Source organism: Lampetra planeri, chromosome 36 (genome assembly GCF_965212315.1).
Source record: "Lampetra planeri chromosome 36, kcLamPlan1.2.h2, whole genome shotgun sequence".
NCBI lineage: Eukaryota > Metazoa > Chordata > Hyperoartia > Petromyzontiformes > Petromyzontidae > Lampetra > Lampetra planeri.
The window spans coordinates 9,579,840-9,602,439 of NC_136142.1; the positions used below are offsets into that span (position 1 = coordinate 9,579,840).

Consider the following 22,600-nt stretch of genomic DNA (forward strand, 5'->3'; position numbering starts at 1 on the left):
CCGTTTATTCCTTCACATTATAAACATTACGCGTTTTAGAGTGTTTGGCTGCAATACATTGACACTCGATAAGCCACTTCATTGGGCAATCATTTGTGGCCAGGTCGCTTCTGAAAAAGAGCTACATAGCTCAGTGGGCCTTACCTGGTAAAATAAACCTAGTTTACCGTACGATTATATATATGCACATGTAAACGGTTCTGGCCAAAACATTGCCAATGCTTAAAAACAATTACCTGCCAAATGACTCAATTGGCATTGCAACAACGGCAGTAGAATCGCCTCCCTCCTACTCCGAAAACTTGGCACGAACCTTCTGCAAAAAGTAATCTCGAGACTCGGTGAGGCTTTTCTGGGTAACCAACCATAACACAGGAATAATTGTTATTGTTATAAGGCACCAAATATGATCGTGTCATTCGTATATTGTGACTGATGCGGGTCTCCCAATTGCATGTGGGTTTTTTTCTCCAAATGTGAAAGAACGATCTAAATCTGTGGTAATATTAACCTGGCGTGCATCACGCACTACCTTGGGGGTGCGTGGTGCCCTTTCTGGGGGTGCGGGACATGGCCACATTGTATTTTAGAAGGTAAATAATCGAAAACACAAATTAAGCACGGACACGTAAGCGCAACAACTACTTTGTTTCATCAAAACCCTCTGTATTTATTAACATTGTAAAAAAAATACTATTGAGAACCAAAGGGGTGCAAGGCTGCAGTGAAGGGGAAGAACCACTGCTTTAAATGAACAACAATTTCACCCACGACGTCGGAACTCTTCGTAGTGACTGGCAGCCTTGTGCATCATTGCTGATTTGTGGAGTTCCCAGGCTCACAGCGTCGACCGGATGGCAGCCGAATAACTTTTGAGTAAATCCTCATGAGCACTGGAAGTAACGGCAAAGCAACACGACACGCACGCGAACATAAACACCGTGAGAAATGCAATATACACTACAGTACTGTCATATGGTAAGACTGTTTTCGTTCTCAATGTACCTCTAGATCCACCACCGCACTTATGGTCACAACAACTCACCCACCCACTCACTCACCGACTCACCCACTCATCCACTCACTCACTGACTCACCCACTCATCCACTCACTTACCCACTCACTCACCCACTCACTCACCGACCCACTCACTCACCCACTCACTCGCCCACTCACTCGTCCACTCACACACTCACTCATCCACTCACCCACTCGCCCACTCACTGATTGACTCACTCACTCCTACTCAGGCTCCCACCCACTCACCCACTCACCACACTGCAGGTCACAACAACCCACCCACCCACCTACTCACTCACTCCTACTGAGGCCCCCACCAAACCTCACTTTCCTTTCTGCTTCTGCCCACACTGATCACTGAGAAATTCCCCTCCCATCATCATCGTCGTCTCTTTTCCCCAAGCTCTTTTACAACAACAATAATAATCATAACTTTGGCCAATTCAATCAACGCGTTCAGTTACTCATATGCATATTAGAGCATTGATGGTGCTGTTCGTTGCTGTCCGATTGACGTTGCTGGCTGTTGGCCCCTGTGCTCGGCAACTGTGTACACATATAGCGTAATGTTATAACGGAACGAATTAAAGCTCACTGAAGTCCTTTGAGCAAGAAAACAATTACCTCTGTTGCCAGCACAGCTCGCAATAATCGGCGCGCGTGAAATGTGATGGCTTGCTCCAGAGTTGTGAATGGCAGGAGTCTGAACAAGAGGAGCTCAGTATTTTGAGAAGAGCACACCCACTGCTGCACGCACAGCCAGTGGCTTCACTGAAGCCGGAGTCGTCTGGGGCTACTCTCCGGAAAATGTTTCGGTGGCTTGAAGGTTTAGTGGTGGTGGTGGGGCGGGGGGGCAGTTGGGCGGGGGTCGTCCGGAAAATATTCCCAGAGGAATCAAGCCGTGTTTGTCATTCATCCACTGCTGGATGATTAGGGCCTCTCCACGCCCTAAGAGTCATGGTGGTTATATACGATGGCAAGCAGCAGTAAACCGAACATTTCCGGTAATTGCGCATTGGACCGTTTGGTTAAACCACTACAGTCTGCGCTCCTTCAACGGAAGAGGAGGAATAGCAGAACCACACGAACTCTCTCCTGAAGGACCCTCGCCGTGGCCAGAAGATATCACCCTAACTCTTCAACACATTGCCATCATAACAAGAATCTAATTGCATATTGATAGCTGTGACCCATCGGCTGTGTAGGTATGCGTGTATCTTGAACTTCCTTCGCACCGTACGTAGCCAACCGCGCTCGTCGGAGGTGCGTGGGAAGGACAACAAACTAAAGAGAAGTTCACTGTCCGTGGCGAGAGACACGGACAGTGAAACCCCCATGGACTTGAGCATTCCGCAAGGAAGGCTGGACAGATGCAAGCCAGAAATGACACTGGGAAGTCTGAGAGACAGTGTCAAGGGCATTGGTCAGGGTCACATCGTGGCTTCGACGGGGGGCGATGGCTGAGGGACGATACTGTTTATGGAATGCGTGAGGTATTCCCACACTTCTTATAGCGCAACGGCGATGACGTTGGCGCTACGTTTGACTGGTGTGTTGAAGTCCGCCAGTAGGGGGGGGGCGATGTTGCTCCGTGATTTTGGTTTTTTACCCAATTGAGTAACTTGTGGGGTCGTTTTCAGATTTGTCAAATCAGGACCCGTGACACCGACGCACAATGGCCTGCTATTGCGTGTTCAACACAAGCACCATGTGTGCGTGTGGTTAACGCACTAACTTGGTTGCTTGCAAAAGGTTTCTGTTTATTGTTTGAACATCCTAATACACCTCCTGTTTTATTGCCAGAAAGGGTCACACCTCGTCTTATGTCTTCATATTTTGATACTGGCAAAAGGTCCCATTTCGTAGCTGCTCATTCCGAGCTATACATTCCCTGATAGTGGCATTTTATTTGTGCTGTTCGCCTTTTGGCGTTCTCTGCTCTGATACTGGCGAGACGAGGCAATGTTTATATTATCAGAGCATGTTTTGTTTGCATGTAAGCCACAAGTACGTGTGTGTGGTTTATGCAGACTTATAGACACATTGCAAAATGTTTCTATTGGCATTTGAACATCTTAACACGTGTTTTATAAAACCTACTCTTGTTTTTTCATACTTTGATACTGGCAATAAGGTCCCATTTTGGCCTGCTACTCATTTACGGAAAAAACGTCTAGGGGTCTGTGAAAGGCCCCCACTGTGAAGGAGACGCCGCGGTCAGTTTGTTCAAAGCACCCGCAGTTATTTACCAGGACGGCCGCGAGTTTATTTTTATCGTTTCACCCACAAACTTCGTCAACAAGCGGCAAAGGCGCTACCGCTCGAGAGAACGTGCCCCCAGTACCACGTCCCCAGCGGGAGCGATAAGATCAGCTCGTTTGCAAGACGCGACACGGACTGCGGAATCGCAATAACCCAAAGGTGGAGGACGGTGGAGGTGCTCATCCAGCAGTGGATAGATCACGGCAAGGCCGCAATTATAATATTAGATATTATTGTAAAAAAATAAACTAAAAGTCCATCCTATGTGTTAGTGAATTTTTTTAATATTTTAGGCAGGAAATTATTTTCAAATTTAGATTTATTTTTTCTGGGGGGAGACCCCCAAACCCCCTGGAAGATTTGCTCCCCCCCAATGTTGACTCTATGGCTACGGCCTTGGATCACGGCTCATGCTGCTGTTGCTGATGATGACGACGACGAGAACCGCCAGTCACATTTCCAAATGCCACTGCTGACAGCGACATCGTCGTCGCCGCTGTGAAAATGTGACCGTCAATCAACGATTTGAATCATCACGAAACCATGGTCTATCCACTGCTGGGTTCGACCGTGCCTCCGCATGGGCAGCAGACGACGAGGGCAAGAGGAGTGGCAGATTTCCGAAAGGTCCCGGACGGTGAAATCGCGTGACATGGCAGCGAGGGAGAGGCGTGTATATAAACAAAGCCCTATTCAGGGCTCGCAGTGTCAGCGCTCAGGCATGAAGGGAGTTGCTCCTGTGGCGCGGGGAAGGTGCGTGCGTGATGCAGTGACGCACCAAACATTACAAAAATGACAAAGATCCCCCGTGTAGCCTCCAACAGGCTGTTGGGGGAAAGTGCTGTGAGCGAGCACCGATATTGAGGCAACAACACGAGGGGGTGGGTGCTCCCAGAACCACGCCCGGCCGCCTTTGTCTCCCCGGTGCTATTGCTTATTACACACCGCAGCAGGTAGCCATTTAAGGCTGAGTTGACATAGGGAAGGCCCAGGACCGGTTGGTCGTGAGCGGGAATCGAACTTGGGTGGGCTGTTTCGTAGCGCAGTGCGCTAATCACTGCGCCACCACTCGCCACGGTGACAAAAAAAAGACAATGATCCCCCGTATAGCCTTAACAGACTGTAGGGGCAAGTGCTGTTAGCGAGCACCTACGAAGGCCGGCACGGCATACGAGGGGGTGGGTGGCCAACACCACGCCCGGCCGCCTTTGTCTCCCTAGGGAAGGCCCAGGGACCCGTTCAGATCATCTTTACTAATATTAGCCGTGAACGGGAATCAAACTCGGGTCGCCGGGTTCGTAGCGCAGCGCGCTAACCACTACACTACCGCTCCCCACGCCCGACCACGGTGACACACGCACGGACACACACAACAACAACACACACACGGACACACATTGTCACGAGTGTAGTCTCTCTTGAAACCGCGGGAACAGTTACTTACACTCTGAAAGTTAGAGGTGTCCTCCAGCTGCGTATTTCAAAGTCCTATCATCATCTTCAACCGTGATCAATCGATCCACTGCTGGGAGAATGTGTGATGCCGCCGCCACGAAGCCGTTCGGCAGGCGCCCAAACCCCCGACTTCGCCACCACCAAGCAACGGAGCCAACCCCGCGTCCCCCTCACCTCACCTCACACGAACACACCCGCACGCATTCCCCCCCCCCCCCCCATAGAGCTCCGAGGGGAGGTCACCTGGCCGACCGGTTTTTATCCGAGAAACTCTTATCGGGGTTAACTCTCACGGTTTCCGGCGATCAGGGAATTGGACGACCTCCCCCGTGCTACGTTGCGCCGCGGCGCTGCGACCAGCCGTAATATGGTGTGGTCGCGGCATGGGGCATTCGGCCACCGCGGTTGAGGTGCATTTTCCCCCCACACACACCCCCACGGGTCGACGGGGCAAGCAGGGGAGGGACGGGACAGCACGAATAGCGGGACCGCAGGAGCTGTTGCGCATAGTCATGGAGGGTTGGGATAATTACGCTTGAGCGCGCAGGCACCATTGTTAGGGGAGTTAAAGGATAAGGCTATTAGTATAAATAATTGGGAGAGGGGAGGCGCGCGAGGAGCCATGCACAGCTTCCCACGACGGGCCTTTGTGATGGACACCGCCGCATGAACCTCGATGATGGGGGCCTGCGTGAGAAAAGGATTGATTGGAATTTGCGCCGTGCAGGTCGCTCATTGATTAGCGGAACAAAGGCACCGCGGAGCTGCCTGGCCCGGGCGAGGGGGGCGCGTGCCATTGTTTGGAGTTCACGCCGCGCGGACAAAGGATTAATTAGCATAGCGAAGGCGCACGGTGCGTGGGAAGGGGGTAGGGGTCCGGGAATCAGGATAAATGGGAAGCGCAAAGGGGAAATCGGACGGTTCTCTCCAGGCCAGCGGACCCGCAGCAGCTCCAGCCAGCGACCCGGACGTCCGTGCGACGTGTCGAGGTGCGCTGTTAGCACCGGGAGCAGCGAACCACCGCGGGCACCAAACAGTGAGTGGGGAGGTGAAGTAGGGTAGCGTAAGCCGATAAATAGGGAATAGGTACAGGTTTGGGTGGAATAGGCCAGCCTCGTCGACTCACTGATTCAACATCAATTCGCAGGTAGCATATAATAAATCATTAATAGCGAAGCGTGGTCTCGCGTGATCTTGTTGAGCAGTGTGTCGCGTGGGGAGCTGCGTGTGTGTGCGTGCGACCACCCCGTGTGCGATACAGGTGCGCGATCATAACGCGAGTTGAGTTGGAGTGCGCGGAGCGGCGTGTGTGTGTGTGGGCGTGCGTACGTTCGCTCCGTGTGGGTTGCAGGCGCGCGATTAGGACAGGGAGGTATCGTAGTAGGGAGGGGCAGAATACTACTCGGTAATTAGCCATGCCGGCTACGCGGACCCGCGGGGGAGGGGAATCCTCGGGCGATGGTTCCCACGCCACGGGTGAGGAACCTAGCAGCGGGGGGGCGATTGATGATGCTAGCCCGGCCGTTAGCATTATCGAGGGAGGGATCTCGGGGGCTAGCGACCCTCACAAATGCCTCCCCCCAAGCTGCCGCTACCTCTCACAATCCTGCGATGTTGATTATCCACTTAGCACCGGCACGCGAGCTGATGTAATTGCTCGTCTGTTATGGGGGTCGGGGGGGGGGTTTAACCATACTTCACCACGCCGGTTCAGTGCGGGATTGGTGAATTTCCATCATCGGTTGGATCTTCTGGCGGTGCCGGGAGGCCGTGACGGAACAAGGTGAGTCAACTGACTGAGATGACTGGCAGATCCCACATCTTGTGCTGCCCACTGTGCCAACTCTCACTTACACAAAGATAAAGATACCCCCGTGTAGCCTTTAACAGGCTGTGAGGGCAAGTGCTGTTAGCTAGCACCTATGACGCCACGCGAGAGGGTGGGTTGCCAGCGCCACACCCGGCCGCCTTTGTCTCCCCAGCGGTGATGTTTTACACATCACACCGGGTACTCATTTGAGGCTAAGTCGACCTAGTTGAGGCCCAGGACCGGTTCAGATATAATCGTCACCGATGTTGGTGGCCGTGAGCGGGAATCGAACTCGTGCACTCCACGTGCGCTGTGCACACGTACGGCCCGACAAATCCCACCGCTGGAGGGAGAGCTTCCTCCCCAAGCCATCACCAATATCATCAGCCATGGTCAATCCACTGCTGGCTGAGGACCTGTCTCGCGCCCGCATGCAGTTTTCGGGGCTGATTTGAGTGTTCGTGGTGAGTGAGCACAGACGTTGAAGCAGAGTACAGCGATATTTATGTATTTATGACGCTTCTTTCCACAAGGGATCCCTCACCGATTTTCATGACTGTTTCAGGAGGTTCCCGACAAGTTTCTCGCAGTAGGATGGTTGCTGTCAAGTCAATTTTATTTTTGTTTACATCGGTGGCGCCTTTCCGGCACATTAAAACACAACATAACATCAGAACATTCTAAATTATGAGAGAAAACTAAAATATGTTTACATACTGTCCACCGTTGTTTAAAATGTTTTCAAAAATTCTTCAAGCAAGTTTTGGCCGTGAGTTAGTTGTTGTGTTCAAGTGAAAAACAGATGTGTGTTGCCGAATTGTAACTTCAATGTTCGTGATGGAGTCGAGTGTGCCGGATTGCTTCTGGAGGTCGTTTCCAGAGGTGTGGCGCTGCAAATGGGAACGATCTGTCCAACCCCACGGTTTGTGTGTGGTTGTTGGCTGGGTCACGAAGCCCGCATGCCTAGCCACCAGCTTCTGTTTGGCCGCATAGAGGGGTTAAATGGGCACGGCACGAGCTGGAGAAGAGATGGAGCTGATGTGATACGGGAGGATGTGGAGCTGAGTGGACTTGTCAACGACTGACGCCAGCGGTGTCAAGATCGGCCTCTATGGAGGAGGCTCGTGAAGGACGCTGCTGCTGCTGCTGGGCAGTTGGAGGGAGTCGCCCTCCAACAACAGCGGAGGGCAAGAGGAGCGACGCTCACAACAACGAGTGGAGCGCCGGGCGGATAAAATACAGCGAGTTGGCATCAACCGGTCATCTCAGTCAGCCAGCTCATGGCACCTGGGTCTGCCCCGTGACCTCCTGCCGGCGAGCCTTCGACACTTCACGTGGCCTCAAGGTGCACCTAGCCTGGCACAAAGTGCCGTGGTCATGTTACTTCGTGTCGAATGGCAGTTGAATTGGTATGAGTATACAATTGAGTGTTTGGGTTCAGGAGCGGCGTGAGCTGTTGTATTGCTTGATTTGTATGAGGTGCATTTTTTCTAATTTAGCCAATTTTGACCCTGACCATGGCACGCAATGGCCTATCTCTTCCGCATGACCTCACAGGGTCTTTAACGTATTATTTATGGTTAGTAATTGTTTTCAGTTTCACGAGTTATTTTGTTACGTTTTTATCTGAGTGTCTGTTTCTGTATGCGGTTTAACTTTTCTTACTTGGCAAATGTTGACCCTGACCCTTACACACAATGGTCTGCTCTTGCGAATGAAGCCACGGGATCTTTAACGTCACAGTCGTATATTGTTTATGGTAATAATTGGTTAATTTCACAAATTACGTAATGTGTTTTTAAAAATGTGTTATTGCGTCTGTTGCTGTGTGTTGTCGAGAGCTTTGATATGCTCGATGACAGGCGCCTTATAAATATATACAGGAGATACAAGCATAATGTGCATGCATAATGCGCATGCGTAATGCACGATGATTGCCATATGAATAACCCAGCCGACAATGGCTACCCATTGTAATGTATATGCATTCGTTAATAAAGTCACATCATCACATCTATCCCTCCATTTCAGGAACGAAACAGGAGGAATTTTCCACAAATCTGGCTGTCCGCCTGATGATGCCGCTTGTAATTACTGGCGAAACGTCGTGCTCAGATTGTAAATGTTGTGGTTTTGTTCTCCAACACACAGCCGGTTAGTGCTGTACTAGTATACTACATTATACACTAGTGCTGTACTAGTAACGAATCGACACGTTTTGTTTACGTGACAAACCTTACTGATTGGCCGTGTCGGGTGGTGGCGGGTTTAACGACACATTTATATCTACGCGATCTATCTCAAAAAAGCCTCTATTGTGGACAACAGAGGAGCATCATCGTCATTAACACAGCCGCAGTATTAACGCGGGCGGCCACCTGGGTTCGAACCGCCGGTACCCTTGGCAACAGGCGGCGAACCGCCCCGCAGCGAATACCACTGAAGTTGTTTGCTAATAAAGAACCTACGTGTAAAGTCGAAGTTGTTTGAACAACAACAACAATCAACTTTAGACAAATAATTAACTTAGAACAATCTGACTTGCAGAAACGCTAGTGGCAATTTATAGCGACGGGTGCGTGACGTTTTTGATAGCGTTTAAATTACGTGGCGTCACTGCCGCATACTTGTCTATCGCGTGCCAATGTCAATTAAAGCGACCGAGGGCGTGACGTCATTTATTGAGTTCAAATTACGTGACGTCCCCGATCCTGACTTGCATAAGCGCACCAGTGGCAATTAAAGCGAGGTTTAAATAACGTGACGTCACCGACGACTACTTGTTTTCGCGCGTCATTGTCAATGAAAGCGACGGGGCGCGTGACGTCATTTTACAGCGTTCAAATTGACGTGACGTCGCCGACGCAGCGAGCGCGGGCAAAGGTTTGACGTCACTCCCGGCGAACGTTATTTCAAACGGACCAATGAGAGAGCGCCCACACCGCGTAACGAATGCATATTTATCAAATGACGTCACTACCGAGCCACCGTGGGCTGGGGGGGTTGACCTTGAAGATGTCACGATTGCGCTTGACCAATCGCAACGTCGGTAGCGACCTCCCCCCTCGTCCTCGCGTCTGATTGGCTGGTGGTGGGGGTGGTGATGTCAGAGCCGTTGGCGCTGCGTTTTGAATTTGCGGGAGGCCAGAGTCGCCTCAGGTTTTAAAGTTAAACAGTTTTATTCTACAATTATAGTCTCTATTTCTACATACACACACATATATAGCAGAACGTCGTGGTAATGAGACCTGGAGCACCCGCCCGCCCGCTGTGAGAGCCGAGATCAGTCCGTGCCGCGGGTGCTCTTCCCACGCTGAGGTAGGCAACGGGACATTCGCCCGAAACGTCGTCGCCTGTTATATTTGTACATTTCATATCGACGCTGACGAACGCGTGTCGGTTGTTATTGTTGTTGTTTGTGCACCACTGCCAAGGGAAGCAGTATGAGCGTCAACCGATAATGTGCTTAAGGTAGGTTCTGTACAACAACAGCTTTAAATTAATGATAAGTATTCTTCACGGAAGCTTTAAGTGAAGATATAATAATAATCAGTGTTTACCCTTTATGGCAATACAACAGGAGGTAAGAAAGTTTGTTGGGTTAGATCGCGTAAGTGTATTATACTTACGCGATCTAACCCAGAAAAACCTTAATTATGAATAATGTTGGTCGTGAAAGCCTACTACGTGTTAAACTGACGACAGGAGTTGTTTTAAGATATTCAAACATTTATCTGATAATAATATCTGCATTGTCTTTGAAACTGATTGCCCTACGCCAGAGACAGCAGCCTTCTTCATGGTCGAGTCTCACCACCAGTGTCAGACCAAAGAGCCACAAGACGAACAGCACCAAGTCCTATCAGAGCAGCTATATCATGGGACCTTTTTGCCAGTGTTAAAAGTTTGAAAAATAGGTTTTTACTTTTCTGGCAATGCAACAGGAGTTGTGTTAAGATGTTTAAACACCAAATAGATACCTTTCGCAATGAATTGAATTCGCATTAGCCACACACAGTACTTGTGATGAACGTACAAACAAAGCATGCTCTACACCATTGGAACCTCATTTGCCAGAAGAAAAAATATGATCATTGGTTTTTTACCCTTTTATCCGGTAACAAAACTGACACCTTTTTTACAAGGAGTCATGTTTGCATAGACCCTTGTAAGGGCAGTGCATACATTATCAGAGTTATGTTTTTTGTTTGCCTTGCGACTGCAGGTATTGTGGTCTATGCAAACATGACTCCTTGTAAAAAAAGGTGTCAGTTTTGTTGCCAGATAAAAGGGTAAAAAACCAATTATCAAAGCATGCTCTGATAATAATATGGCATTGTCGTTGGAACTGATTGCCCTACACCAGAGACATCCTTCTCTATGGCCTCGTCTCACCAGCGGTGTCAGACCAAGGCGAACAATGCACTATGAGAGCATTTATACCTTGAGATGGGCAGCTATATCGTGGGACCTTTTTGATACTGCCAACAAACGTCTCATGATGACAACAAATGCGTTCTGAACACAGTTGTTCTGAACCTGTCCTCGCGTGTATGATGGTAGAGTATGTTCAGGAGATAGATGCCAATGTCGAGTTCTGCTAGTCACGACGAGAGGGCTTCAGGGGAGAGCGAGAGCGTGGCAGAGTTCGTGTCGTGTTGCTCTTCCTCCGCTTACTATCCGCTCCATAATGTGGGTTTCCATAACCCCAATCGCACTCCTGTGACTTGCATTGAATATCTCTGTGGGTCAGTATCTATGTATATCCTATGCTTTTGCGTATTATCACAGCGGCAATATATTGAGGCGCTAAATGCCAATGGTCTGCTGACCAATAACGAGATGGCTTCAGGAGAGACGTTTCTGTTCCTCCGTTGTAAACTAAACGATAAACACATTTTTTTTACCAGGGTAAGGCCCACTGAGATATACTGTACAGCTCTTTTTCAGAAGCGCCCTGGCCACAAATGATAGCTCAACAAAATTGGCTTATCACGTGGAAATTTATAGCGGACAAATACTCGAAACGTGTGATGTTGATTCTAAACATGGAGGGAAAAACCAGAGGACCCAGAGAAAAATCTACGCGACCACGAGGAGAGAGACACGCAGATTCCAGATATACAGGCAGGCGTCGGGGTTGGGATCGAACCCACGACCTCCTTCATTGCAGGCGAGGTAGTTAGGTGCGCAGACCATACTGGTTGTATGCCCCATAGCTGCACTGATACATGCTCGGAGTGCTGTGACCCGATAATTCACTCATAATCACGTGAGACAACAACACGTAAGGCAATCGTTAGGTATAATTTGTCCACTGCGGGATGAGGACCCAACAACACAGGCCGTGCAGAAACTGGAGCTTCTTTGACCATCCATATCTCACCACAGAATGTGAGCTTGTGGCTCATGCAACTGAAACTGGACCATTTAGTAAATCCATAGAGACACACAGAGATAGAAACTCAGAGACCCATGGGTACATACGTACTCGTAGAGATACATAGAGATTCGTAGAGAGACATTGGTCCACATTGATAGGGAAGAGATACGTTAAAGGACAAGCCGCAGTAGCGATTGTAGCCAAGCAATCCAAACTACGAACCATACAGTAAGCTCTTTCAACCGAGGAGGAACAGCCAAACTGCACGAACTCTCTCTCTCTGCTGAAGCCCCTCTCGTCGTGGCCAGCAGACCACAAACATTGACGTTTAGCTGCTGAACGTAGACCTGCACCTGGCATACGCAAGAATAGAATCACGCTCGTCGGCGCAGGTTGGTGAAGGTGGGGAGTGCGAGGGTGGCAGCAATAAAGTACAGGCACATTGCCACTACGGATTATTTTAAAACAAACTAAATGATAGCTCAACGAAGTGGCTTATGTGGAAATTTGTAGCAGACAAATACTCTAAATGCATGTTGATTCTGAAGGGGAAAACAGGAGGACCCAGAGAAAAATCCAAGCGACCACGGATGAGAACATGCAAACTCCAAATATATAGGTGTCAGGGTCGGGATCGAACCCACGACCTGTATACCAGGCGAGGTAGTTAAGATCTCGCCACCGTGCGCTGTTCATTCCCATGCAGCCCCGTAAAACAACGCATACACGTTTTAATATGTAAGACTATTACTAATTGCTGTCTTTAAAAGTGTAACGAATGTATGTCTGTTATTAACAGGTTAAGGTACAGCCCAGCAATTTCTCACTCATGTCACTGCTGGTAGAAGGGGTCTTCACGAGATGGGGCTCAAGAGAGAATTTTATCCTCTTCCACATTGGCCGGACGTATTGGAGGAAGTGGGATTACCCAGTAATAACTTCTGGATGAACAGGGATGATGGGGGGGGAAGCTATTTAAGAAACTTGCCCATTGTTTAAATTGCCCCAGCGAGAGATCAAATTGAACTCGAGAGAATAATTTGCTAAGTGGCCATGAAAGCATAGCCATTAATGTCTCTCTCTCTCTCTGCTGTCTTCTGCAAGACTGTGAAGCAAATCAATCGTGCTGTTGACGCCGCGGCCGTCCTTCTCATCCCTTCGAGTGGTTCCATCCATCCCTCCCTGAGCCATGGGTCTGCACGAGAGCAAAGACGGAGCCGCCGCTGCTGTGCCCGAGACACCCATCGCCATGCCCGCCATGCGCCGTCTGCGCCAGCTGGAGGACCCACGCTCCCCGTCGTGCGATATCGAGCGCACACCCATCGAGGTACGGGGCGTGGGGGAGGAGGCCACTGGTTTACGTCGCACTCGCAGGGGACAAAGGGGGTGTAGTTGACTAGCAGCATATATAGGGTTGTTAAAAATCGGGATTTATTTGGCATTGCCGGTAACCGCATGTCAAACACCGGACAGACGGACAGGAGCTGTTGCATTCACGCTCTCAACGCTTAGCTCAGGGGTCGGCAACCTGCTGCTCCAGAGCCCGATGCGGCTCTTTGAAGGACTGCTTCGGGACGTTATTTATTAAGGACTATCATCTCGCATTCACACTTTTTTAGTGTGTTTAGTTTGTTGTCCATCCCCCGCACCTCCGATTAGCACGGTTGGCTATGTATGGTGCGAAAGAACTTCTACATGTATGCATTGCGGCTCTTGAAACATTAAAGGGGTATTTTTTACCGAGTTATAAAAAAGAATGGCTCTTCTTATTTTGGTTGCCGACCCCTGCCTTTGCCAGAAAGTGGAGCGGTGTCGCCGGTTTTTGTGTGTGCTGTCGGTCAGGTGGGGAGCAACTCGGAGGAGAAGAGACGCCCCGAGAGACTTTCTGTGGGAGACACGGGAGAGGAGGAGGAGGATTATGAGGAGGAGGAGGAGGAGGTGGTGGTGGCTCCCAAGGAGGAGGGTCACGTGGCGGCGGTCAATGACCCGCGCTCTCCCTCGCAGGAGTTTGACAGAACGCCGCTGCGCCTGGAGCCTGAAAAGCACACACAACGTATGTGTTGGGGGCACGGCGCGCAGAGGGTGTGCATGCGTATGTAGTAGGTCAGTGTGTGAAGGGTGTGCGTGGTGGGCTTGATGGGTGTACTTGTGTATGTATAGTATAGTATGCGCTACAAACCCGGTTGGCTGTGTTCATTGTTGTCCCTCCAGATGCAACGAGTGCCCTGGCCATGCAGCTGGACCTTGTCTTCCTCGGTCTGAACACATCCGATTTGGCCCCAGGTACCTGGCTCCGGATGTTCCAGACACTCTCCCCACCCTCCTGTGCATGGGGTTTTCTCCGGGCACTCCGGTTTCCCACGTGCAAACATATATACGCGCTTACAAACATGGGAGAGAAATCATGCAAACGCATGGATTCTGTAATTCTTTCTAAAATGCGTTTGTCCTCAGAATTATTTAATTTATTGATGATAATATTCTTCAACGGGAAAGCGAGATATGTAAGTCTTCATAGGAGTTTAAAAGTATGACTAATTATTTTGACTCACTGGAGTTTTTCCTGGGTTATTGAGAGCCTATTACCATCATCAATGTCAACAGCATGTGCATCATCAGCATCGTTATCATCTACAGTGTTAGCAACTGTTCTAGCACTGTGAATATCATCGACATCACAAGCAGCTGCATCATTAGCAGTGTCATTGTGTTAATCCATCATCTCTAGCTGCAGAAGCATCATCAGCTGCGGTATCTAAATGATAATCAATCATCATCAACTGTATCATCTTTATCATCACAATCACCGTCAATGCCCTCCGCGGTCAGTGCTACCGATTCCACCTGACGAACCCCTCATTTTAACAGAGCACGAACTCCAGTGCACGGCGTTGCTTACCCTGCCACACCCAGAGAGCGATACACCCAGGGAGGAGGCTGACGACAGACTGGAGGAGGTGGCTCTGCGCGTCTCCACTGCCGCCCCGCCGGTGGTGCTGTCCATGAGGGAGCAGGAACCGCTGGACCCCCCGGCTGCTCCCCAAGCTCCCCCACCAAGCCCCAGGTGTGTGTGCGTGTACATGTTAGTGTGCGCGTGTGTGCGTGTACATGTTAGTGTGCGCGTGTGTGCGTGTACATGTTAGTGTGCGCGTGTGTGCGTGTACATGTTAGTGTGCGCGTGTGTGCGTGTACATGTTAGTGTGCGCGTGTGTGCGTGTACATGTTAGTGTGCGCGTGTGTGCGTGTACATGTTAGTGTGCGCGTGTGTGCGTGGCGAGCCGTAGTTTAGCGGTTTGCACATTACACTACGAACCCGGCGAACCAAGTTCGATTCCCACTCATGCCCAATAACAGTGGTGAATATCTGAACCGGTCTTTGGGCCTCTCCTAGGTTGTCTCAGCCTTAAATGAAAACCTAGAGCGGTGTGTAAATATTACAACTGGGGGAGACAAAGACTGTCAGGCTTAGAGCTAACCACCTTCTCGTGAGCCGTGACGACCTTCACATGTGCTCGCTCACAGCGCTTACCCCAACAGCCTGTGTAGTTTATAGGGGGACTTTTGTCTTTGTTTGTATCTGCATGTACGGGTAGTGGATAGAGCACTGTTACAAACCCGAATTCAATCTTCATCATAATGGGCAGATAGTCCACATTTCGTCATTTGTTTCCATTTTTCTCTTGTCTTGTGCCAATATGCTCAAATAGCGCCACACCTTTCTGGCACCAATCTCGTTATGTCATCGTCAAGCCATTCTCTGTTAGCTCTTCCTCTCTTTCCGGTTCCTTCCATTTTTCCTGAATGGTACACTTTTAATCTTCCTCTTGTTGTCCACCCTACATACGCGTTCAATAACGATCGCTTATTAAACACTGTCGAGGGTAAATGCGTGTTAAAAAGTGTTGCAGAATCCCCCTCCCACCCTCTCTTCCCCCTCTCCCGTTTTCCCTTTTAAGTTAGTTATCTTCTCCCTTCCCTTTTGCTGTCCCTCCCCCCATGTAAACGGTCACTGCTCTGCTAGAGGCTCCTCACCTGGATGGGGCAGTGAGCCCCAGTGGCGTAACGAGCGTGGAGGGTCAAAGTTACGAGTTGGGGGCCCCCTTAACAACAACAACAAAAGTGTAAAATAACAATCTAGATTTGAAGTTTTCGTGACTGCAGAGATCCATACTCTTCGGTTCTTTCGGTAAAGTCACGTATGTATAAAATAAAATAGTGATTTAATTTATTTTGTTTTATTGTGAAAGAACAATAACGCTTATTTAAAACGCAGTTGAAATACATTTATATGAAAATGTGCTTCCATTCACATTTTACTTTAACTTAATTAGGCTATGTATCGTGGCGATATATAATAGCCGAGGTGCGACCGTGCGAGACAAATCAAATACTGGGGCGCCAGCTGACTGATTGACGGCACCCATCCTGAGCTGATGACATCACCACTACGCCACCAAGCCCCGCCGTGTCGATCTCGGGCTTTTGCTGGCGGGATCTGTGCTCTTCCCCCTTCTTGTTCTGTGACCGGTGCTGTGTAGCCGGGCTCGCGTTGAGTTGAAATAAAAACAACAAAAACAAGTGTTGCGGAATCGATGCGTGTGCAAGCTTTTTCTTCGTCGCCTTTGTTCTTCACGCGTGCGTACGCGTTTCTTCCACAGTGAGGAAACGCCACCCGTCCCAGCGCAGTGCTCTCCGCTGTGCGAGGCCGCTATCAATGTTCTGCCGGAGTTGCCTATTTATTGTGGTGCGTTCACTCTCCCACACAGCTAACCACACGGCCAACTCTGACCACACGCTCGCACGTAGCTAACCCACCCAACCATGCAATCATCCACACAAATAACCACCTAACCACACAACAAACCATATGTGTCCATGTGCCTGTGTGTTTGTCTGTGTGTATGTTTGTCTTTGTACTGTGTAAATTTGACTGGAGTGGTAGTGTAGCGGTTAGTGCGCTGCACTATGAACCCGGCGACCCAAGTTCTAGTTGCTGAGGAGATGGGGTCTGCTTCAGTCGCTCGCGATCACAAATCACTTTAATTCCATCAAAAAAGTGACTTGAAGTGCCATGCCTATCGCCATACTTAAGGGAAAGAAAGGTGATCTGATCTCCAACTCCCAGGCACAAGTTTGCAGACTTGCTAAGCATTTCTGTGAGGTCTGGAGGGAGGGGAAATCCCTCAGCCCAGAAAACATAATTGGGCAAAGTGGGGATTACTCTGCTGAGCCTGCTGTGCCTCAAATATTGTAAGAAGTAGTCAACCCGCTATGAGTGACTGGCTGAAGTGCCATCTTTTGAAGTACGGAAGGAAATCCAGAGTCTAAGACCAGGAAAAGTGCTGGGCAGAGATGATCTCCCACACAAACTGCTGAGGGAGGGTGGTTTTTCTGTGCAGACTGCCCTACCTGACATCATAATAACAGTCTGGACCACTGGGTGGGTTCCGCAGGATTTGAAGGATGCCCTGGTGGTCCCCCTGACTTTAAAAACTACAGGGGCATCTCCCTCCTCAGTGTACCGGGAAAGGTACTGGCAAGGATTATTCTACATCGCCTTGCCAGGCACGCTGAAGAGAGGCTTGCGGAGCCCCGATGTGGTTTCAGGCCAGGGTGGTCCTGCACAGATATCATATTTTCTGTCCGTCTGCTACAGCAGAGGTGAAAAGAATTCCACCAGCATCTACATCTCTGCTTTATTGACCTGGTCAAGGCCTATGATACCATCAATAGGCCTGGGCTCTGGGTTGTTCTTCATGCTTTCGGAGTCCCTGACTGCCCACAATCATTAAGGACCTTCATGATGGTGGTCGGGTAAAGCTACATGGCCGGAAGTCAGAGCCATTCCCTGTTAACCTTGGGGTGCGACAGGGATGTCCTCTGGCACCTACATTATTTAACATCTATTTCGACCACGTAGTTTGAGAAGCTTTCCATGGCTGTACTGGATGAATTTCCATCTGGTACAGATACAATGGGAGGCTGATGGATGCCTGGGTGCGGTCGAGGGATGGCTCTCTATTGGTGTGCTGATGATCTGGTAATTGCTGCTCACTCTGAAGTGGAGTCGTAGGTGCTGCTGCTGAACTTGGAGCATGCTATTAAGAGGTGGGGCCTTACCGTCAGCCCCTCCAAAATTAAGCACCTGTCTGGGTATTTTGTGTCATAAAACACTCCACCTCCTCAACTCCTCATTGGTGGGGTAGTTGTGGAGAGGTGTCCATACCTGGGCAGTCTGCTCATGACCGGCTCTGGTTTGACAGCAGAGGTCTCACTCCGAATTAGTCGAGTGGCATTATCTTTTCATTGGCTGCGTAACGCTGTATAGAAGCTAGCTACCTGGTGTGTCCCTCCACATGAAGCTTTGGGTCTTCTCGGCCACAGTCATGCCCTCCCTTCTCTATGCTTTAGAAACATGGACCCCCCCCCCTAATAGAACATCTTTACCGGTTAGAAACATTTAGGCTGGCCTGCCTACAATCCATCTTGTGTTTGACCAGCATGTATTGTGTGAGGAGCTCACAAATCCTCGAAAGATCTGGACAGTCCCATTGTTGAGCTCCTGCAGGCAAGGCTGCTTTGGCTGGGTCATGTAGCCCACATGCCCAGCCACCACATGCCTAAACAGCTCTTGTTCGGTCGGATCGAGGGGGCTAAACGGGTGTGGCACGGGCTAGAGAAGAGATGGAATAATGTGGTGCGAGAGGATGTGGAGCTGAGTGGACTTGCCAATGACTGATACCAGCCGTGTCAAGATTGGGCTCTGGAGGAGGCTCGTGAAGGACGCTACTGGGCAGTTGGAGGCAGTCGCCCTCCAGCAACAGCAGAGGGGAGAGGAGCGACGCTCACAACAACGAGCAGAGTTCCGAGTGGCTAAGACACAGCAAGTTGGCACAGTATGGGGCACAGGTGGTGCATCTGCCAGTCATCTCAGTCAGTCAACCCAAGGCACCTCTGGGTCTGTCCCATGACCTCTTGCCAGCTGCCGTTCAACACTTCACGTGGCCTTAACATGCACATCACCGCCACTTAGTGGCAAATGGTGGTTATTGTTCTCGTATGTATGACCATGTGCGCTTGTGTGTGTTATATGTATGACTGCACGCATGTGTTATATATATGACCGTGTGTGTTATATGTATGACCATCTGCACCTGTGTGTGTAATATGTATGACCGTGTGAGCAGGGAGCCCACTTAAGGCCGTGTCCCCGTCGCGCCCGTTGCTGAAGCAGCGTGTGGGCCCCCGGGTCCTTGGGGTCCACTCGTCGGTGACCCCGCGCTCGCCCCTCGCCCTCGTGACCCCGCGCCCGCCTCTCTACCTCGTCTCCCTGTGCGACCGCAACTCTCCTGGCAAGCCCCAGCGTCCGGCCGTCACGGCGAGTAACCCACAGTGCCGCGTCGTCATGTCGAGGCGGTGGGGGAAGGGTCGCCTCGAGGCCACGGATTCTCAAACTTGCTTGGGCCGCGGACCAATCGCCCGATGCACCCTGGTGACAAAACAGTTTCACCTCTCTCTTGATACCAGTCATGCAACATGGTTAATATTGCCGGAAAATTAAGAAAAAAATGTAGCTATAAGGTTTGTTTTTTTAAAGAGGGGCATTTAGATCTTAGGGTTAGGGTATTTTAACCAGGGCAGTTTACCTAACTTCATTTTTTAATTAAACATCATGAGTAAAATATAAATGTCCGAAGCATTGTTATTATTGTCCAGATCAAGATACGTTTGCCTCACGGACCACCCCCGGTGGTTCCGGGGACCGCACTGAGAACCACTGCTCTTGGCCATCCTGATAAGCCTGAAACAAGTGCTCCGGGAATTAATTAATCTGTATCATTTTCATTATTTTCTCTTTCCCTATAAGACCCTATTGCCTTTTCCCCCCCACTGCACCACACAAAGCGTGTGTCGGGGCCGTAGCAGAGCCAGCCGTGCGCCAGAGGTCACAAACGGGTTTTGATTCCTTACCCGTACCCGGCCGCACCAGTCGCAAACAGGTACCCGTATCCATACCGGGTCGGGTCCGGGTAGCCGGGTATTGGGTAGAGTACGGGTATCGGGTACCCGATTGCGACCTCTGGGATGAAGCCATGTTGCAGGCGCGGGTGGGTTGATTCTAGGAACTTGAATTGTGAGAAGAGACAAGACGTTGGGAAATGAGTGACAAACGGTGACTCACCAGTGACTCACGGCCTTCTCACTCATTGGTTGAGGTGAGTCACGTGCGGCTACCCGTACCCGGCCGCACCAGGGTCGCAAACGGCTACCCGTACCCGGCCAGGTAGTCGGGTATCGGGTAGGGTACGGGTATCGGGTACCCGATTGCGACCTCTGCCGTGCGCGGCATAGGAGACACCCAGCTGCTTTTCCACTGCAGGAGCCAAGCCGTGCCGCCGACGTGTTTGCGAGCAATTGGCGAGTCGAGGGCACGCATAGGCGACGCGGCAACACCGTGTCCTCGCAGTGCGCCGACTGACGTCGAATGCATTGCGATCATTTCGATCATTTCGCTGCTATAAATGTCCAAATGATAAGCCACTTTGTTGAGCTATCATTTGTGGCCAGGTCGCTTCTGATAAATAAGTGAATACCTCGGTGAGCTTTGCCTGGTAGGATGGGCATGGTTTAGTTTTATTTGTTTGTGTTTGGGTGATGTTTACCTTTCTTGTACTTTCCACTATCATGTTTTTGTATTGTTTGTTGTTGTAACATTCTTACCCGCCCCTCCTGAACATCTGTGAAAGAGCTTTATAGCTCATCGGATTCCTCCAGTACAAATAAATATTCTGATTCCTACCTGGCCCTGCTTGGCCTCCCTTGCCAGATTCGGGTGTCCTATGAGTCCAGCAGCTCATCACGTTGTTTTGTTTTCCGGCTCGGAACAGCAAATAGACAGTGGGGAAAACCTCCGGTACCGCGAGGGCCCCACGCTAGCACGGGTCGGATGTGCCAGTGGTAAGCGGGTATATTTTTGTCTATTGAGAAGTGAACACCTTCACACGTGGTAACGTTTATTTGTTTAACTGGGTGAGAACTGAAGAAACCAGGAGAGTCTCGTTTGGAATCTCCATGGCGCAGTAGTAATGTGCGCGTGTGTGTGTTTGTCCACCCAGGGTCGCAAGGGAGGCTCCGGTGAGGCGCTGCACGTGCCCGCTCGCGCCGTGCGCAAGCACGAGAGGGTGATGGGCGGTGACAAGGAGAACAGCTCCGTCCGAGCTCTGGATGACTGAAGATGCCGCCGCCGCTACTGCAAGCCGTCAAAGCAGATTCTCAACAACAGCAGCCACTGCCATTGCCTTGGGTCGACGAGGAGTTTGCCAAACACCCCTGAGCAGAACCCTCTTGGAAAGTCGCGAGTCTCGGGAGTTGAGACTCGGCTTTGAAATTTCCTCTAAGACTTCGTGACGATTCACCCTCCGCGCTTGGATGAATCGCCACAATCCTGTTTGAGCATCGACTAATTCGTCCTCGCGTAACATCGCCATCTGTACCGTCTCGTGTGTTCTGTCTCATTCAAATCTTGACTCTCTCCTGCTCCCGCTAGGTACTTTACCATCGTTCCATCTCGTCACTGCCAGGATTGTTCCGTCGTTGTTTCATTCCATCCGCACAAACTTCAATCTCTTCCATCCCATTTATGTTGCCACGTGTGTGCCATTTCGTTCGCTCGGTGTAGTTCCTTCACTGTGCATGTTGAAGATCCCCTGACGTCGTTGGCAAGAGCAGGCCGTTGCATGTGCACATCGGGGGTCTATCATTTTCCAACTTCCGAAAACTCTACGTGCAATTACTCCAGTGGGATCTTGCACTTAGTACCGGCAGGACTAATGCCCGCTGGTGGCGAGTCACCTTGCGCGCACAGGGATGAGATGCAACAGAAAGCGCGCCGAGACGGCCCGGCATGTAGGCTGCGACGTCGATCACGCCACCGTCATCATCAGTTCTGTTCTGAGTTCCGCGTGGTTTCCTGCAGCTCATGTGGATGGTCTCGTTCCGCTGCGTTTGTTCTCGTGGTGTTGGCCATTCCTGTTTCACCCATTCTCACCTTGGGCCCAATTCCTTTTGGACAGTGGGTTAAGGCCAAAAGAAACGTTCGCATAAAGTGTTTGTGCAAATCGAAAGCAATTAACCCACCCCCCCTACCTCCAAAGTAAATTTAATTGCCTGCGTTGTGATTTGTCGGGTAGTTCCCATGCCGCGTTCATTAAAAAGTTACACTACGGTCCGGCTCCAGGTTCCTCTCCAAATGCACTGCCAGCGCTTTCAAGCCTCTGGCAAGTGTGGTGGTGGGGTGACGAGGTTTGAAAACGTGTGGCGCCATATTGGTTTAAACGTTCGGTCAGCTTGACTGACGTGGTCTTCACAAGATATGCTGTAACAATTGCGACAAAAGATGGGGGGGGGGGGGCATGGTGAAGTGTAAAGAGGTACATTGATGCGGGGCCCCCACCGGCCACGACCTAACGTGCGCTCTCAAACTCGACCTCGCTGTGTATATTGCAGACCTGATAATCACGTGCTCATCACGAGCTCTGCACCCTTCTCGTTGCCTTCCTCGTGTATGGTCTTCAAGTCACGGCTCGCTCGGTTTTGCACATTTTTCTCGCCAATAAAAGTTATTTTAGCCACGATTTGGTCTTCGAAAATGGTTTTGAGGACAAACACC

The 22,600-nt window shown here is 50.3% G+C and overlaps 1 protein-coding gene across 4 annotated transcripts; it reads left to right on the forward strand.

Moving 5' to 3' along the window:
• The first annotated feature begins 9,573 nt into the window (after positions 1–9,573).
• CDCA3 (cell division cycle associated 3) lies at positions 9,574–22,565 on the forward strand. 4 transcript variants are annotated; one of them, XM_078611538.1, is made up of 8 exons: positions 9,574–9,866; positions 13,095–13,258; positions 13,774–13,984; positions 14,143–14,214; positions 14,800–14,995; positions 16,590–16,675; positions 19,119–19,309; positions 21,048–22,565. In XM_078611538.1, exons 2-8 carry the CDS (start codon positions 13,121–13,123, stop codon positions 21,162–21,164), a joined length of 1,011 nt encoding a protein of 336 aa, XP_078467664.1. In that variant the 5' UTR covers positions 9,574–9,866; positions 13,095–13,120; the 3' UTR covers positions 21,165–22,565. The 4 variants fall into 4 exon arrangements, with proteins under 4 accessions (XP_078467664.1, XP_078467663.1, XP_078467667.1 ...); XM_078611537.1 differs by having other exon boundaries at positions 9,577–9,866; positions 13,036–13,258; XM_078611541.1 differs by having other exon boundaries at positions 9,579–9,866; positions 14,845–14,995.
• Positions 22,566–22,600: the final 35 nt, after the last annotated feature.

Bases quoted from the DNA above. Each gene is read 5' to 3' on its own strand.
- CDCA3 (XM_078611538.1), top strand. From the start codon at position 13,121: ATGGGTCTGCACGAGAGCAAAGACGGAGCCGCCGCTGCTGTGCCCGAG. The intron at 14,215-14,799 runs GTACCTGGCTCC...TCATTTTAACAG, and splicing joins CACATCCGATTTGGCCCCAG to AGCACGAACTCCAGTGCACG. The intron at 16,676-19,118 runs GTGCGTTCACTC...CCGTGTGAGCAG, and splicing joins GGAGTTGCCTATTTATTGTG to GGAGCCCACTTAAGGCCGTG.